Genomic DNA, 16,797 nt, shown 5'->3' on the forward strand with positions numbered 1-16,797 from the left:
ACATTTAAAAATAATGGAAAACTGACTTATATCAAGCAAACAGGTTTAGTTTTTGTTAATCTGCAACTGTCTCATTGCTCTATACTTTGAATTATAATGGTGAGATTTTTTGGTTTAATTTATAAATAAACTTTACCATATCAAATACAAATGAAAATATTTTGGAAGCTTACAGTTATGAATGTTCCTTTGGTGGATACAGTCCTCCAAGAAAATGTTAAAAACAAAACAGAGCCTGTTTTCTATATTGTCTAAATATATATTTTCCCCCCACTAGAGAGAAATTCTGGAAAATTGGTAACAAAGAAAGAGATGGAGAATATGGTGCCTGTTTTTTCCCATCTGGAAAGAGTTGTGGAAGCCAGCAGCCATTAATATATTGTGCACGTCCTGGGTCAAGGATGTGGGAGGTGAACTTTGAAGGGGAGGTGCTAAGTACCCATCAATTCAAACAGCTGCTCTCGTCGCCTCCTCTCCCAGTTATTACTCTAAGGTAGTGGTATTGATGGTGGTTAGTGATAAATCGGGTTATGCTTTCATCCCAAGACTCTTTCTGTGAAATCTACTCTCTGAAAGTCACAAAATATAGTAATAAAAAGTCAAGTCATGAACAAAAGCTTCAGCTTGTCATGCAGCCTAGAGTTTTCATTTTGCAGCTCTCAGAAATGTGTTCATCTGTTCCTTATAGCATCCACTCACCCACCCACTTGCATCCAAAAGATGTGTTCTTCTAAAAGGGGGGGTCGTAGGGGAACCATCTGATTCATGACAGAAGTTCATGCTTCAGTAGTGACTAATGCAGTGCTTGCCAAATCAATTAGAAGTGGTCAATTTTTATTACATATCTTCGGGTTGGCAGTAGCTTTGTGCATGAGTGCTTTAAGAACTAATTTCTTTATTTTGTATTCAGTTTTGGCTTCCAATTAAATGTAGGTGTAGCAAGTTGTCATATTTGATTAGAGAAGTGAATTCACACTTTTTCTTGGGTTACATTTTCCATAGCAGAGATGCAAATTAAAGTTATAAATCTACAGTGTTGCCTTTGGATGCTCTAAAATCACTATTACTAAACATAAAGTTGTTAACTCACTACCGTTTGGTAATATGTTTGACTCTTTTTGGAATGGGTTAGGTTTGGGGTAAGAGTCATAGCTTTTTCAGAAATACTTCCAGTGTACTTTATACCTATGGAAAATATAAGTATATAATTATTTCATAGAATAATTAATTTTTTTTCTATATTTGTATTTTTAAATGTTTTTGATGGAAAACTTCTAAACAAACTGATCTCTGACCTTTACTGTAAATTATCTCAACAGTTAAGGCAACCAGAGGTCTTGGGCTCCTGTTTTGAAATATCAGTCCTTTTGTAAAAAGAACAAGGAGTTCTTGTGGCACCTTAGAGACTAACAAATTTATTTGGGCCAAGTACTCCTCGTTGTTTTTGCTGATACAGACTAACACGGCTACCACTCTGAGTCCTTTTGTAGTTTATGATGACCTCTTCCTTCCATATTCATGGCAATTTAAAATGCCACTGAGAAACAATTACTGCTGTTAGTTAAAAGAATTATGATAATCCATCCACCCTGTATTAATTCTAGAGGTAAATTGTAATATAGTCAGATTGTGACTTTAGTAAATATTGACATTCCTAGGTATTCCACTTTAGTAATAGTAGGTCTTTTGCCAGTAAACTTTGTTTATAAGTGACAGTAATAACTAAAGCCTCAATCTTACAAACATACCCATATGTTTATCTTTATACATATCACTTTAGTGGAATTAAATACATGCTTAAAGTTAAGCACGTGTGTAAGTGTTTACAGGACTGAGGGCTTAAATATTTTGTTAACATGATGTGTTTTGTAATTAGAATGAATTACTGTCAATTACCATTTAGATATTATATGTTTTATAGGTTGGATCCTCAGTATAATACTTCTGCCTGCTCCCTCCAGTCTTTGTCTTTCCCAAAACTGTTATATTTGACGTAAGTATTTACCAGCACTCTGCTTTATTAACAATATTATCTTTGTTAGCTTTCATCACATCTGTTCAAATTAACATCCTTCAAAGCCCATGAGCAGTAGTTTGGATTTGTTTATCCTCTTCTTCCCATGCTCCAATTCCTCTTAACCCACTCCCCCTCCTCGCCCCCCCCCCCAAAAAAAAAAAAACAAAAAAACCCGCAACCCTGTTGTCTAGTGAATTATTTTCAAAAATTTTTACAGGTTCACAGTTTCATGTAAATCTGCAAACCTTTTCCAAAAGTCAGTTTTTTTTAAATACTTCTTTTTTAACTGTAACATGTACAAAATAATCTTCCTACCTGAATTCCCTTTATGCGGGCTTGGTTAAAGACTATAGAAAACAGAGATGTTAGGTCAGGAGGCTGTGTCTTAAAGTTCAGATCTTGTTCTCTAAATAAAAAATAATAGATTAATTAAATACACTATTAAATGGAGTACTCTGGCAAGAGAATTTCCTTCCGAAATGAGTACTTTGAAACACTGCTTAATATTTTTTCTTTGCTTACAGCGAGCATTGTGTTATGACGTGGACAGAAAGGGGCATTTATGTCTTCATTCCTCAGAATGTTCAAGTTTTACTTTGGAGTGAAGTAAAAGGTGAACTTTAAGGAACTTAAGTTTTTGCTACATTGTTCATTACATTTTGACTCTCTAAAGTCCTGTACTTACAATTTCTGTTTCCACAAGGGGGTTAAATAACATTCACTAATAACTTTCTAGTTAATCATCAGCAATTTGAGACAAATTTTTGAATATTTAAAAAAAAAAAAACTTTGAAAACTAATCTTTAGAAATTGTTTGGATGCTTGCGAAATAAAGGTAGTAGGGGACAGTGTATTGAATCTCAAAAAGAAAATGGCCCAGTGTGATTCAATGAAACATCATAAATATTGTGGTTTCCTTTCCTTGCTTCTCCTTACTCCATTTTATTATTTTTCAAAGAATATCTGATGTGGATCTAACCCTAACAGATTAGGAGATTTTTGTATAGTATTCTTCTTCTAAGTTGTATTTACATTCTTCAATTTAAACAACTGCCGTGTTACACAAAAGGACTAATAAATGTTCTGAAGGTATTTAACTGCACTTTGAAATGAACAGGTCAAAATGCCACTGTTATGGAGTATTTGCACATTTAGTGTTTCTTGTACATCAAATTAATTAAATCCTTAACAAGCAACTAATTAATTTCAAATAATTGAACACCTGTCATTGTGCTATGTAGTTTCTGCATTTTTTGTTTTTTCAAAGAAAAAATATGTACATAATGTGTAATTAAGTACTTCCAAGTAACTTGGTAAAGGTCAAAGGACTCAGAGCTTTTAATTGTATGCAATGGTAATTATATACTAACATAGTGCCATCTAATTGTTATCCCATATTCTACTGGTGTATTTCAGGAATGGAAATTTGTTGTAATCATTAGTAGGCAGATTGAAAAGTACAAACTGTTTCCAATGTGGTTGTGGCCTTGTTAGTCCCAAGATATTAGAAACATAAGGTGGCTGAGGTAATGTCTTTTATTGAACCAACTTCTGTTGGTGAGAGAGACAAGCTTTCGAGCTTACACAGAGCTCTGCTTCAGGTCTGGGGAACTTACTCAGAGTGTCACACTAAATCTGTTCTACGTTGTATTGGTCCAATACAGAATTTGGACCAATAAAAGACATTACCTCACCCATTTTGTGTCTGTAAATTGTTTCCAAGTTTTCCCAGAAAGGAAATATTGATAAGTACATTCATCCCTAAGACCTTTCTACTCCTCTGTTTTATATAGATATCCAGGATATAGCAGTGTACAGAAATGAGTTGTTCTGTCTGCATACGAATGGAAAAGTCTCGCACTTCTCTCTTCTGCTAGTGGAGCGTTGTGTAGAACGTCTGCTAAGAAGAGGTTTCTGGAGTCTTGCTGCCAGAGTCTGCTGTCTCTTCCAGAACTCTATTATTTCCTGCAGAGTAAGTTATGACCTCTTCCCACCTCTCTACTACATCTATTCAGTTAAGTCCTTTTGTCCTAAACCAAATCCTATAAAACTTGCACTTTGGATTTTGGAGCTTTTTGTCATGTTGAAATGTAATTGTAGAACTAATAAGCAATTACTCCTTTATTAGAAAACTTAGCCTATAATTGCATGGGTAATAAATTAAAACACTCTGTTATGTTTCATATGAGCAATAAGAATATTAACAAACCTCTTCCTTTTTGTATTGTTAGGCAAGAAAATTTTTGCCTCTAGACAAACTAGAGCATTTAAAATCGCAGCTGGACCTCTCAACCCAAAGTGATGTCATTAGCCAACTGGAAGAATTGATATCAAAGCTGGAACCTTTAGATTCTGCATGCAGCAGCAGAAGGAGCAGTATTTCATCACATGTAGGTGTATATAAAGTTGATTTTTTTCCCCCCCAATTCAGTTCTTCCTCCTTTTGTTATAAGCTTGTCTATTGCCATCTGTAACCGTGGTTGCTGCAGGGACGATTCTGAAAATGGTTCCCTTTAAGCAATCCAGCCTTTGGCTCCCACCCAGACTGCCAAGTCTATATGGTGAGGATTATTTAAAACCTTATTCACCATATATAAAGTCCTACCAATCCCAAGGGATCAGACACATTACCCACCAGGTCAATGAATATTTCAGATCTTACCCAAATACACGCTTACAGCCAATTCTTATTAACTAATCTAAGATTTATTTAAAAAGAAAAGAGAATTACTGTGGTTAAAAAGCATTATACATACAGATATGAGTATAGTTCTTAGGTCAGTAGAGATAGTGAGGATGCTGATTTGTAAAAGTCCTTCCTGAATCAGTTCAGTAGGTTATAGTCCAACAGGCAGTCGATGTGTAGAGTTCGCTCCAATTCTTCCATGAGAATTTGCAGGGATAATTCAGGGTACACCTGGAGACCTCAGTCTTATGACTTCCCCATCAAAGTTTAAGCAGATCTGAAATAATAAGGGTCAGGCCCGAGTCCTTTATAGCTGAAGCTCAGCAGATAAGTCTTTTGACAGCAAATGATCACAGCAGGTGCCTTCCCGATGAAGAATAGGAACTATATTGTTACATGTAGAAGTTTAGCTTCAAAGCATTTCCTATGTATATGCAGATAAACTAGTTGCATTGATTAGCATATCGCAAATTACCCATTCAAATGGTTCATAGGTAGTGTACTACAAACTTCAAAGAGAAATAAAGACAATGATATTATTACACCACAAGTCTCATCTAAATATTAATATCTCTTTTTGATCTCTGAATCAATAGAATATAGTAATGAAACATTACAGACAGGAACTGAAGTTTAGCATCTACAAGCTAATTAGATTACATTGTTAAATTTATAATAAGATATAGGTAAACAGACAAATACAATTAATAGCTGCTCCTAATTCTCTAACAGTAGAGGTTTATATTTCAAGAACTCTGGTCTATTTAACATGGCTTTCTTAAATATATACAAGGAATGGTCCTGTTTAGCATTTCAGTACTATTCTAATATGTCCTTAGAGATGGATTTTGTTTCAACCAGCCTGCTGGTTGCTTAACCCTCGCTGGCTCAGTGTCACATAATCCTTCACTCTGCAGATTAGAAAAAAGGTTTATATTATATTTGCCTTTCTTCACTGATAGTGGCGAGATATTTATGGTGACAAGGCTGGGGGGAGGCAATAACTTTTATGGGACCAACTTCTGTAGGTGAAAGGTACAAGCTTTCAAACTACACGGCGCTCTTATTCAGGTCTGAGGAAGGAAATCAGAGTGTCTTAAGGTACGTCTAGACTACTCGCCGTATCGGCGGGTAGCAATCGATTTATCGGGGATCGATATATCGCGTCTCGTTAAGATGCGATATATCGATCCCCGAATGCGCTCCCCGTTGATTCTGAAACTCCACTGGAGCGAGCGGCGGTAGCAGAGTCGACGGGGGAGCCACTGCCGTCGATCCCGCGCAGTGTGGACCCCAGGTAAATCGACCCCCCCCCCCAGTGTAGACCAGCCCTTAGCTAAATACAATTTAAGACAGATTGTTAAACATAAGGGTTAACTCATGTTGTAGGAGACCACTTGAAAAGAGGTGGGCAATTGAGAGTTAGACTGTTATGCATAAAGGATTTGAAGTGGGCAATTAAGGATAGCAGGCAGCGGTGGGAGTGTATTACAAATTGTTGTAATGAACCATAAAACCAGTGTTCCTCTTGAGTCCATGGTTTTTGTTGTCCACCAGTTACAAATTTAAGTTCCCAGTTGACACCTACCACCCCACATTGGAACCCATAGTAGGTATCATCATACAGTTAAAACCCATATTTGATGCGGACCACATCCTGAAGTAAACCTTTCTTGAGCACCCTATCGTTGTCCTCAAACAGTCCCCCCAGCCTTGCCAAGCTCTTCATCAGAAGCAAGCCCCCCACTGTAACCAACTTAAAGCAGCACCAAACCCTGCCAGAATAACAGATGCAAAACCTAAAGACATATTTCCCTTGTTGCAATGATAGGTACCTCACACAACAAACACACCTTTTGAGATTCATGGGTCCTACACATGCTTATCGCAACTCATTCAGTACATCAAATGCCTCAAAACAACTTTGTGGGTGAAACCAGTCAATCATTACATTCTTGAATGAACTCTCTCAAAAAAATGATAAAAGATAAAACCACGTATTGCAAACTTTTCTCACAAAGTGATCGCTCCATATCTGTTCTTTCAATACTCGCCCTCAAATACCACAATACTTCAAAAGATGAGCCTGGGAACTTAAATTAATAACTCAGCTAGACACCGAAAAACATGGATTCAACAGGGACACTAGTTTTACGGTCCATTACAACAATTTGTAATCCCTCCTCTCTTCTCCCCCCCACTGCCTGCTACCCTTAATTGTCCACTTCAAATCCCTTATGCATAACAATCTAACCCTCTGTTGCCCATTTCCTTTGAAGTGGCTACCTACAACATGCATTATCCCTTATGCTTAACAATCTGTCCCAACTTGTATTTAGCTCACGCACTCTGATTTCCTTCCCCAGATCTGAATAGGAGCTCTCCATAGCCCAAAAACTTGTACTTTCCACCAGCAGAAGCTGGTCCAATAAAAGGTATTACCTCATCCACCTTGTCTCTTTGGCCTGGTCCCCACTAAGCCCCCACTTCGGACTAAGGTACGCAAATTCAGCTACGTTAATAACGTAGCTGAATTCGAAGTACCTTAGTCCGAACTTACCGCGGGTCCAGACGCGGCAGGGAGGCTCCCCCGTCGATGCCGCGTACTCCTCTCGCCGAGCTGGAGTACCGGCGTTGATGGCGAGCACTTCCGGGATCGATTTATCGCGTCTTAACCAGACGCGATAAATCGATCCCAGAACATCGATTGCCTGCCGCCGGACCGTCCGGTAAGTGAAGACGTACCCTTTCATATCCTGGGACCAACGTGGCTACAATCACACTGCAAGATACTTAGGGTGTCTATTACTAACTAGACTAATTGGGGTAGGAACCTAAAAATGTTAATTATGCAGTTTTCTAGATTTGTAAGGGCATGATTCGATAGATTTCATGTTCATCTAGGGCTACTTAATTCTATTCTCTGATCCACCATGATTCCTGTATGACAATATTTCTTTTCTAAAGCTATATTTTAGAGTGCTGTAACATTCCTCAGAAAATGCTGATTTGTGTGGAAATGTGACCTCATTTGGGCATAAGACTTTTACTCAGTTTTAAAAATTGGCTTTAATCTTACTTACAAAAGTGCTGTCTTACTCATGTGGTTGGTTAGGTGTTGACCCTAACTTTTAGTATCTTGTGAAAAGGAAAAACTTGCTTCATACTTAGCACTTACATAGCTATTTTCATCTTCAAAGCACTTTAGACAACTAATTATTCTCACAACATCCTGTGAGGTTATCCATGTTGTAGAGATGTAGAAATGCCCAGCTTGAGCTGAACCATGACCAGGGAGAAACATGTGTCTTGGAGCAAACTTTTGTGGAGGATCTATAATTGCACTTACAATTGTGTTAGCTAACTAGTTATTTAAGAATCCATTAACTGCAGTTATACCATGACCAAAACTCCCGTTATAGGCAAGTGCAGAGAGGAAGTGACTTGTCCAAGATACAATGTGGCTTTGTCAGAGATTATATTAAAACCGAGGAGTTCTTAGTTCCTCATCTTGTGCTCAGCCCACCAGACTTGCAGGTTTTTTTTGTAGTTACTCTTCCTATAAAAGTTTCATTTTAACTCTTACTTTGAATATTTATAAAGAAATTGAACTATGTGGCATATGTGTTTATTTTCAAGGTTTCAGATTAAAAGCTCTGGTGGTGCACTGAATTCTCAGTGTGGGTTAATAAGGATATTTTTGTGGCTCATGTGACTTTATTATTTGCCCTACAGGAAAGTTTCAGTGTCTTAGACTCTGGAATTTATCGTGTTATTAGTCGAAGAGGCAGTCAGTCAGATGAAGACTCTTGTTCCTTAAACAGCCAAACATTGTCAGAAGATGAGAGACTTAAAGAGTTTACTGCACACCAGGAAGAAGAGCAGGTGGAGCTTGGTAATGGCTTGCAATGAAAATATGTTTTTCAGTTGCCTTCTTTGTGTTCAACAAGTAGCTGGTGATATGGTGTCTAGGTTTAAAACAAGAATAAAACCCTTCATAGCTGTAAATTCCATTTGTCTTCCACCATTTAGATATCCCTGATTAAACCCTATAAGCTGTTCGGTGAATCACATGTGCCACATCTTGCTAGTAGTAAACCTAAAGTCACCACTTCCGTGGCCTCTTGTAGTAAAACCTTGTACTGAAAACTTTAGGAGTGAGATCCCGACTCGATTGAACTAAATGGTAGAACTCCCATTTATTTCAGTAGAGCCAGGATTTCACTCAAGATTTCCTTTTTCCATAGATAACTCAGCTAGGTTATTCTTAGCATTAAGGCAAACTACCCTGCATCAATATTAATCCAGCCTCTGCTAGCCTGATTTCCGCTTTTGTTGTCCTATCCTAACTCTAGTTGAGCCAGGCCTTATATTGGTGCCAGGGAGCTGCTACGTGTGGGTCAAGAGCTTTTAACTTTCTTGCAGGGTTTCTCTTCTGGGTTTTTTTTTTTTTTGGAAGGGATTCCCTCCTGTACATTTACACATTAGTGTATGAGGGGTGCAACCTTTTGAGAAACCCTGTTATTCCACCCAACCAGCTTTGTTCTTTTCTTCCCCCAACAAATATCCATCCAAAAGTTAGAGGCTTCTCTGGCTTTTCAAGGGGTAGTGTGATCTCTCCTTTCTGAAAAAACACACCTTTGTTAGTAGCTCCTTTCTATGCTGCTGCCTGTCTGTGTTGATAGAGGAAGCTGTTTAAAGCTGGGGAGGGGATGGAATGGCCTGCAGAGAGGGAGATGCTCTTGGTCTTCTGCTGGGAATATACTCCAATGCTATAGGGAAAGTATTGGGTTTTTTTTGTTTTTGGTTTTTTTTTTATAGTGAGCTCTCTCTTCAGATGCACCAGAAGAGCTGGATGAGGCAGACCTGAAGGCCCATTCCTATTAAATATTAAACTCCTTCAACCTCACCCACCCAATTTAGAGCTGCTAGCTATGAGAAGTTGTGGAGTCTCTTTTCTCCTGACCCCTGGATTGCTGATGACCTAAAATTAAGTGGGGCCAGAGAGCAAAACTCCCTTCTCATCAGGGAATCAACCTGCTATCCCCTGCAGAGTGGGAGTGTCCTGTAGGAAGGTATGGCGCCCATTGTGATCTCCCTGATCTTGCAAGAGGGAAGGTGAAGAATGCAGCTGTATTGTTAGACTCATTCTTTTCTAAAATCAAGGTAGATTATACTGAAGTATATGAAAATATGTCAGAGGGTTTCTTTGGCCTCTCTTTTTACTGAATCTGTTGGTGTCAGGAACTAAAATTTCATAGTGCAACAATTTTTTTGCCAAGGTGTTGGTGGACTTTCTCACCATGTGTGTCAAGAACGAGTGGAAAAAATAAAGGTTTAAGAGCTAATGCCATCTTTAGGTAGTTTTGTACTATTAATAAATGCATGTTTTGTGTCAATGAACTTTACACTTGTCATTTGTGATATTTGTTCACCCATCTTTACTTTTTGGTTATGCCATCTTAATGTATTTTAGAAAGTAAAACTTTCAAGTGAAGAGACTTGGCTTTACACATTTGGAGTTAGTTTTCCTATTGCTGCTCAGTTAGTGATTTCAAGTGGCTGGTTATTTCAAACTATAAAAGTCCTAGATGCTTCTCTATCTCAGTGTATGTGAGCTTCATTTGGTGCTTTAGGTCAGTGGTTTGCAAACTGTGGGTCGCGACCCAGTACTGGGTCGCAGAGTGTAAGGCACTGGGTCATGGCGGCTCTGATCAGTACCGCTGACTGGGCTGTTAAAAGTCCTGTTGGCGGTGTTGTCTGGCTAAGGCAGGCTAGTCCCTACCTGTTCCAACACCGTGCTGTGCCCGAGAAGCGGCCAGCAGCAGCCAATGGGAGCTGTGAGGGAGTGGTGCCTGCGGGCGAGAGCCGTGCGGAGCCGGACCTGCAGCTGGCCTCTTTCGGGTCCATGGTGCCAGGACAGGCAGAAAGCCTGCCTTAGTACTCCCGCTGTGCTGCTGACCGGGAGCCGCCCATGGTAAGCCTGCGCCCCAAGCCTATGCCCCAATCCCCTGCCCCAGCCCTGAGTGCCCCCCCAAACCCGGAGCCCCTTCCTGCGCCCAAACCCCTCATCCCTGGCCCCACCCCAGAGCCTACACCCCCAGCCCAGAGCCCTGACCCCCATCCCGCGCCCCAACCTACTGCCCCAGCCCTGAGCCCCCTCCTGTACCCCAAACCCCTCATTCCCATCCCCACCCTGCAGCTCTCACTCCCACACCCCAAACCCCTCATCCCCAGCTCTGTTGAGTCATGGGCATCAACAATTTTTTTTCAACTGGGTCACCAGAAAAAAAGTTTGAAAACCACTGCTTTAGATAATTTCCTGAGAAACGGATCTTAATGAATGCTGTCTTCTATTCTACATTGGAATTGGTTGCTCTGTTCCCATTACCATAAGTGGCCATTAGTCTTTAAATTGCTACTTTTCTACCTAGTGAACAAAAAGTTTGGTTTGCAAGCAGCGTAACACCACTTGCTGACCTTTCGGTACTATCTAGAGGCCCATTTCCATAAGGATGCTTTGAATGCTGGCAGTAGAACTGATAGTTCAGCTCCATTTTGAGAAAAAGAAACTTTTTGTTTTGAGGTACTAGTAAAAGCATTATCACCATTACTTAAAATAATCCTTTTCCTTAATCACACTTTTTTTTAAAAAATGCGATCGAGTTCACTTTGTACGTCTTTTTCTTGTACTAGGATATGATTTAAAAACAAAAAACGCCCCAATGCACCTGACCTCTGAAATAAGAGCAAGCTAGCCTGGAGTCAGTAGTGTTGTAGGTGACTACATAAATGATCTAAAAATAAGATGGCTGCCACAAGGCTGACCATAGGTACCATCTGTGCTTCTAACTGTAACTAGGTTTCAGTTTGACCTCATCAGCCTTTGCCTCTTTTAAAGGGTAGAGAGCAAGCACAAATGGACCAAATCACTCCATAGTTATTGGTATGCAAAATACCGTATATACTTGTTCATAAGCTGATTTTTTTTAGTAAAAAAGGGAAGCACCAGAGAAGGGGGTTGGCTTATGAATGGGTATAGAGAGGGACAGGTGGGACACAGCCCCTTCCCCAAACAGAGGGAGCAAGGAGAGGCAGCACAACCAACAGAGCCAGAAGGGAAGAGGCGGGGCCAGAGTTACTACCCTGACTCCCAGCTTCCTCCACCCCCTCCCCCCAAACATTTCCCCACCAGTTGCCGTCCTGGCCTGTCAGGGTAAGCAGCTGGTACGCCGGGACACTTTGTTTACTTAGGTTTACCTCTGTGCCTGCGGATGCTCGGCCCACCGGTGGCCTATCCTGATGGCCCGGGAGCCAAAGTTTGCTGACCCCTGAATTATAGGGTCGGCTTATGAATGGGTCATAAAAATTTTCCATATTTACTTATCCGTATTGGGGGGGTCGTCTTATAAACGAACTGGCTTATGATCGAGTATATACGGTAGTAGTAAAGGACATGGTGGAGGCTCTTTTGGTTACTCATTGGTTACTCATATCAGGCTGATATGAAGAGCCACAGTGTTTGGGTTAAGTTACACATGGATATCTCCTTAAATGCAATGGTGATGGACATCTTAGTAATGCCTAGTCTGGTAAAACCAGTATAATCCAATGTTATCTAACTTTCATGAAATATCACTACATAGTTTAATATAACATATTTGTTAATTTTTTTTTGAGCCATCTTGGTTACCTGCTGAATATAGCATTGAGCTGTTGCCTCAGAATAGGCCAGAAATCCATGTACAGAAGATAGTCATCCATCGAGAGTTCTCCTCTTACTGCCACTGATTTGTCAGTTGCCGCTTTATTAAATAAAGCTTCAACAGATTAATAAAACAAATACCTACTAGGTCTAAGGCCAGTAATGCTAAGATTGCCCTTGAATCCCAAGGACTGTGTGTGTGTATTGCTAGTCCCTATTCTGTCTCCAGTCTCCCATTCTCTTAAAATCCATGAAAGAACCTGCAAGTAAAAAAAAAACCCCTACAATTTAGGTCACAAGAGTAAAATTTTCCTATTAAAGGAAAGTGTGGGTCATAACTGGATTATATGTTTCATTGTCAAATCATTGCTTCATAATTTTATTATTTCAATTCCGTTTGTTAGACAACGCATCTCATGCTTCTATGGTGGTTGAGACTGATCGGAATGAGACTTTTCTCCCATTCAGTATTCCATTGTCATTTCGTTCACCATCTCCTCTGGTCTCCCTCCAAGCTGTCAAGGAAAGGTAAAAATCATAGGATATTTGTTCATCCATTACATTCCTTTTTTTCTGAATTCATATGTTGATTCATACTTTGCTAAAAGATAAAATCAAATTTGATAGGAAAGTTAGAGTTTAATCCTGACTCCATTGAAGACAATAAGAGTCTTGCCATTGACTTCAATTGAGCCAGGATTTCACTCTTGAGTTTTAAATGGAGGTTAAGAACACATACCATAGTCTTGTGGCTAGTGTTTCCTACTTTGAGTGAGTCTATTGAATGTGGCTATGGGATTTAGCATTTTGGTACTTAGATTGTTGAAGACTTTAAGGACCTGCTGTGTATTTTAATGATGGTATGTATTGTCAAGATATGTACCCCAAATCAATTAAATTGTCCTTTTCTTCCTTCAGTAAATCTTATGCATTCCTCACAGGTATCTGGAATCAACTGTGGTTTATACATACTGTATGTGAACAAACCAAGTCTTACGTTTAAAAATCAAATGTGCGCCTTTAAAAAACAAAACAAGCAAGCCACTAAAATAAGGAGGGGAAATATCTTGCATAAAACTGGTTATTTCAAAGCTCTGAATATAATGAATCTTATTTAAAACCAGAAGTGCTGGCCCATGGTGTTTGTAGCATTATCCTGAAATGTTGGGTTAGCCCTTTCATTCAGTTTGCTAAGTGTATTTCTCCTAGGCCCTTCAATAATAAAATATTGTTTTAATCAAATTACTTGATGCCTGTTAATCTATTGAAAGCTTCATCCATAAGCTTTATGTGGCTATCCACACCTTCATTTTGACCTTTCCAAATATCAAGCTATATCCTTTTAAAACAGTTTATTACCAGAGAACATTAATTTTTACACAGGCAGAAAATTAAATCTATAAATATTCATATGCTACATTCTAGTTACTCCAGTTTAAAGGCTTGGGTCAAGTATCAAATTTTATTTTGTGGTCTATAATCTTTTATAAAAATTTCCCTTCAACACTCACTGTATTTTAAGATCAGTAATCTCATGGGTTTAAACCCATTCCCTCTTCTTAAATTTGAAGAGCAGCTCTTTTTGTTATACTGTGTCACCACTAGGAGGAGCTCTTTGAGTGGTGAATGTTAACTGCTTAACCAGAGAATCCAGAAGTTCTACTTCGAGTGATTGCATATGTCCATTCTACTGTAGGGGTGTGTGTGTGTGTGTGTGTGTGCGCGCCTTGCACAATTGTTGGAGAACCTTTTCCCTGAGTAGTACCCATCAGGGAGGCTCAAGCGCTCTCTGCCATCACTCGCCGCTGCTTGCAGGTATAAAAGGACGGTGGCGGCTGTTGGAGCACTTCTAGTCTTGCTATTACATGTTGATTTCGCTCGCTCTTTGTATATAGTCCGTTGTTTAGTTGGTAGTTAGTTATAGTTCATGTTATAGTTATAGTTAGTGTTAGTTCTTTATGGACCAAATTTGATTCTCAGTAGCAGGCAGTGTACTGGAGCCATGCCTTGTTCTCTGGGGTTCAAGTTGTGCCGATCGTATGCTTGTGCTTTGCCGGTCAGTGGCCGACAGCCCCACTGCCTAAAATGTTTGGGGGAGTCCCACATCAGTGACAGTATCACATTTGTAGAGAGTTTAAGCCTCACTCTAAAAAAAAGAGAGCAGCAAGACTTAAACATCTCTTTATGGAGGTGGCACTTTGTCTTCCTTTGGAGCCATTGGGTTCAGAGCGTATGCCAAGCCCGGCACCATCAGTACAGAGTGCACCTCCTGAGACGTCTTCAGCACCATGTACTGTGTTTCTGGTATCAAGGAAGAGAGACACATCTTCCAGGGACTCAGTACCTCGTTCAGCAAGGCCAGCTAGAGGCAAGGACTCTGTGAGGGACTCAAAGGGGAAGCATTTTCTAGAGCATTCCTCTGCCACAAAGGCGGAGTTTGTCAACTCCAGAACCTATGCCAAGTCTGCTGAGACTAACCCCTGAATTTCTTGTACAAACACAGCAGACTGAAGACCAATTCTGGTATTGATGATGTCAGAGGTACGCTGCCACAGAGACTTGCTTAACCTTTTGGTACTGGCATCCCCAGCAGAGCAAGTGTGGTTTCAGCAATGGTAGTTCCTACAACAGGTCAGCAAGAGCATGCAGTACTGATGCCGCTTCCAATACCTAAGGGGCCAGTATATTCCAGAGGCAAGCCACTGTCACTATCCTGAGTATCACCACCTCTGGGTTCAGCTTACCTATCTCCTGTCTACATGGGTTCTACTCTGCTGTTATTGCAGGACTCTGTCATCTTGGTCATATTTGGAAGTGGGGTCTTCTGTGTCCCAAACCAGATGGGAGGGTTATTCTCCATCAGAACTTTGTGGTTTATGGATGTTCCAGCCTGAGAAATCATGTCTGAATCCAATGGGAAAGGCAGAGGAGATCCTACTAGCGTTGCTAGGGAGACCAAGAACCAATTTTGCTGAGGCCATGCTGGTGCAGTTAGTATGAGGTAAGCACAATCCTGCGTGGCCTTGAACAGGACATTGGATAGTAATGGTGTTAGAGGAAATGCATACAGGAGGGAGTTCGTCTGTGAGCACGAAACTCTGACAAAGAACCTGGGCTGTGACCCCCTCAGGAGCAGAACTGATGGAACTTTCTATTGGTCTTTGTTGCAAACAGGTCCTCTTGGGGAGTTCTCCACAACTGGACGATGGACCTGGCCACGTCCAAACAGTGACCATTGGTGGTGAGCAGAGAAGGACCTGGCAATGTGTTCTGCTCACCTGGGAAGCAAGCAGCTTTGGGGTGAATGGAGTTGGTTATCCAGAACTCCCAAAGCAGAATTACCTGCTGGCACAGCTAGAAGGAACTGTCTGTTCACATAGGACATAGTTGCTGTGTTGTCCGTTAACTCTAGCAGACTTTTCCCCCCACAGTATGTGGACGGAAGGTCAAACAGACTAGATTGGTAGCATGTAGCTCCCTGATGTTTATACGAATTGCGAGGGCCACAACCCTTGAGTTTGCAGGGTTTTGATGTGTCCCACCCAGGGATGAGGCATCCGTGACCAGCTTGAGCATTCGTTGCAGAGAAACGAAGTGAACTGCTGCACAAACATGCCAAAGGTCTGTCCATCAGTCCAGAGAGGATAAAGTTACCTGTGGAACATTAATCACTCTGTCTAAACTACGTCAGCAGGGGACATACACTGATGCTAGCCATCCCTGAAGCCTTCTGAGGGCTGAAGTGTAGTCTAGCGTGCTGTACTATGCACGTACATGCCTCCATGTGTCCCAGAAGCTTCAGCCAAGTGTGTGCTATGGTAACTGGATGTGCTCTTAGATCCAAGACTATGTCTTTGCGCATTTGGAGACTTGACAGGGGCAGAAACACTCTGACTTTTGTAGCATCGAGGCGTTCTCCGATAAACTCTATTCTTTGCACAGGTTTTAGAACTGATTTGTCCGTACTGAAGAATAGCCTTAGTGTTTTGAAGGTGGACTGAATGATGGTCATGCTGTACAGTGATTGAGACTTGAACAGGTCTCTCACCAGTCTGTCGTCCCGGTGGAGGAATCTGCAGATACAGTTACCTGCACCCTGCACTTTGTGATAATGCAACAGGCTGATGATGAGCTGAATAGAAGCAATGAATTGGTAATGAGTTCCATTGACTACAAACCTGAGAAACTTCTGGTGGTCTGGACGGGTTGTGATATGGAATAAGTGACCTTTAAGTCGGACGCAGTATACCAGTTGCCCTGTTCCAGGGAAGGACTAATGGAAGCTAGGGTAACTGTAAGGAATTTTATTTTCTTCGGGTACATGTTTAACTCTGTTAGATCGAAAATAGGTCTAAGACTGCCTTTTTGCTTTGGCACAAAGGAAACAGC

The 16,797-nt window shown here is 40.5% G+C and overlaps 1 protein-coding gene across 5 annotated transcripts in view; it reads left to right on the plus strand.

The window, feature by feature from the left end:
- Positions 1-16,797, plus strand: part of HPS5 (HPS5 biogenesis of lysosomal organelles complex 2 subunit 2) — a 44,059-nt gene that overhangs the window by 11,746 nt on the left and 15,516 nt on the right. For all 5 annotated transcript variants that reach the window (XM_042858794.2, XM_005293948.5, XM_024102168.3 and 2 more), the window contains exons 7-13: positions 278-493; positions 1,922-1,993; positions 2,542-2,630; positions 3,811-3,989; positions 4,249-4,407; positions 8,439-8,598; positions 12,813-12,936. In XM_042858794.2, the coding sequence (XP_042714728.2) occupies positions 278-493; positions 1,922-1,993; positions 2,542-2,630; positions 3,811-3,989; positions 4,249-4,407; positions 8,439-8,598; positions 12,813-12,936 (999 nt within the window). The remainder of the gene's footprint in view (positions 1-277; positions 494-1,921; positions 1,994-2,541; positions 2,631-3,810; positions 3,990-4,248; positions 4,408-8,438; positions 8,599-12,812; positions 12,937-16,797) is intronic.

This window comes from Chrysemys picta, chromosome 4 (genome assembly GCF_011386835.1).
Source record: "Chrysemys picta bellii isolate R12L10 chromosome 4, ASM1138683v2, whole genome shotgun sequence".
In the NCBI taxonomy this organism is placed as follows: domain Eukaryota; kingdom Metazoa; phylum Chordata; order Testudines; family Emydidae; genus Chrysemys; species Chrysemys picta.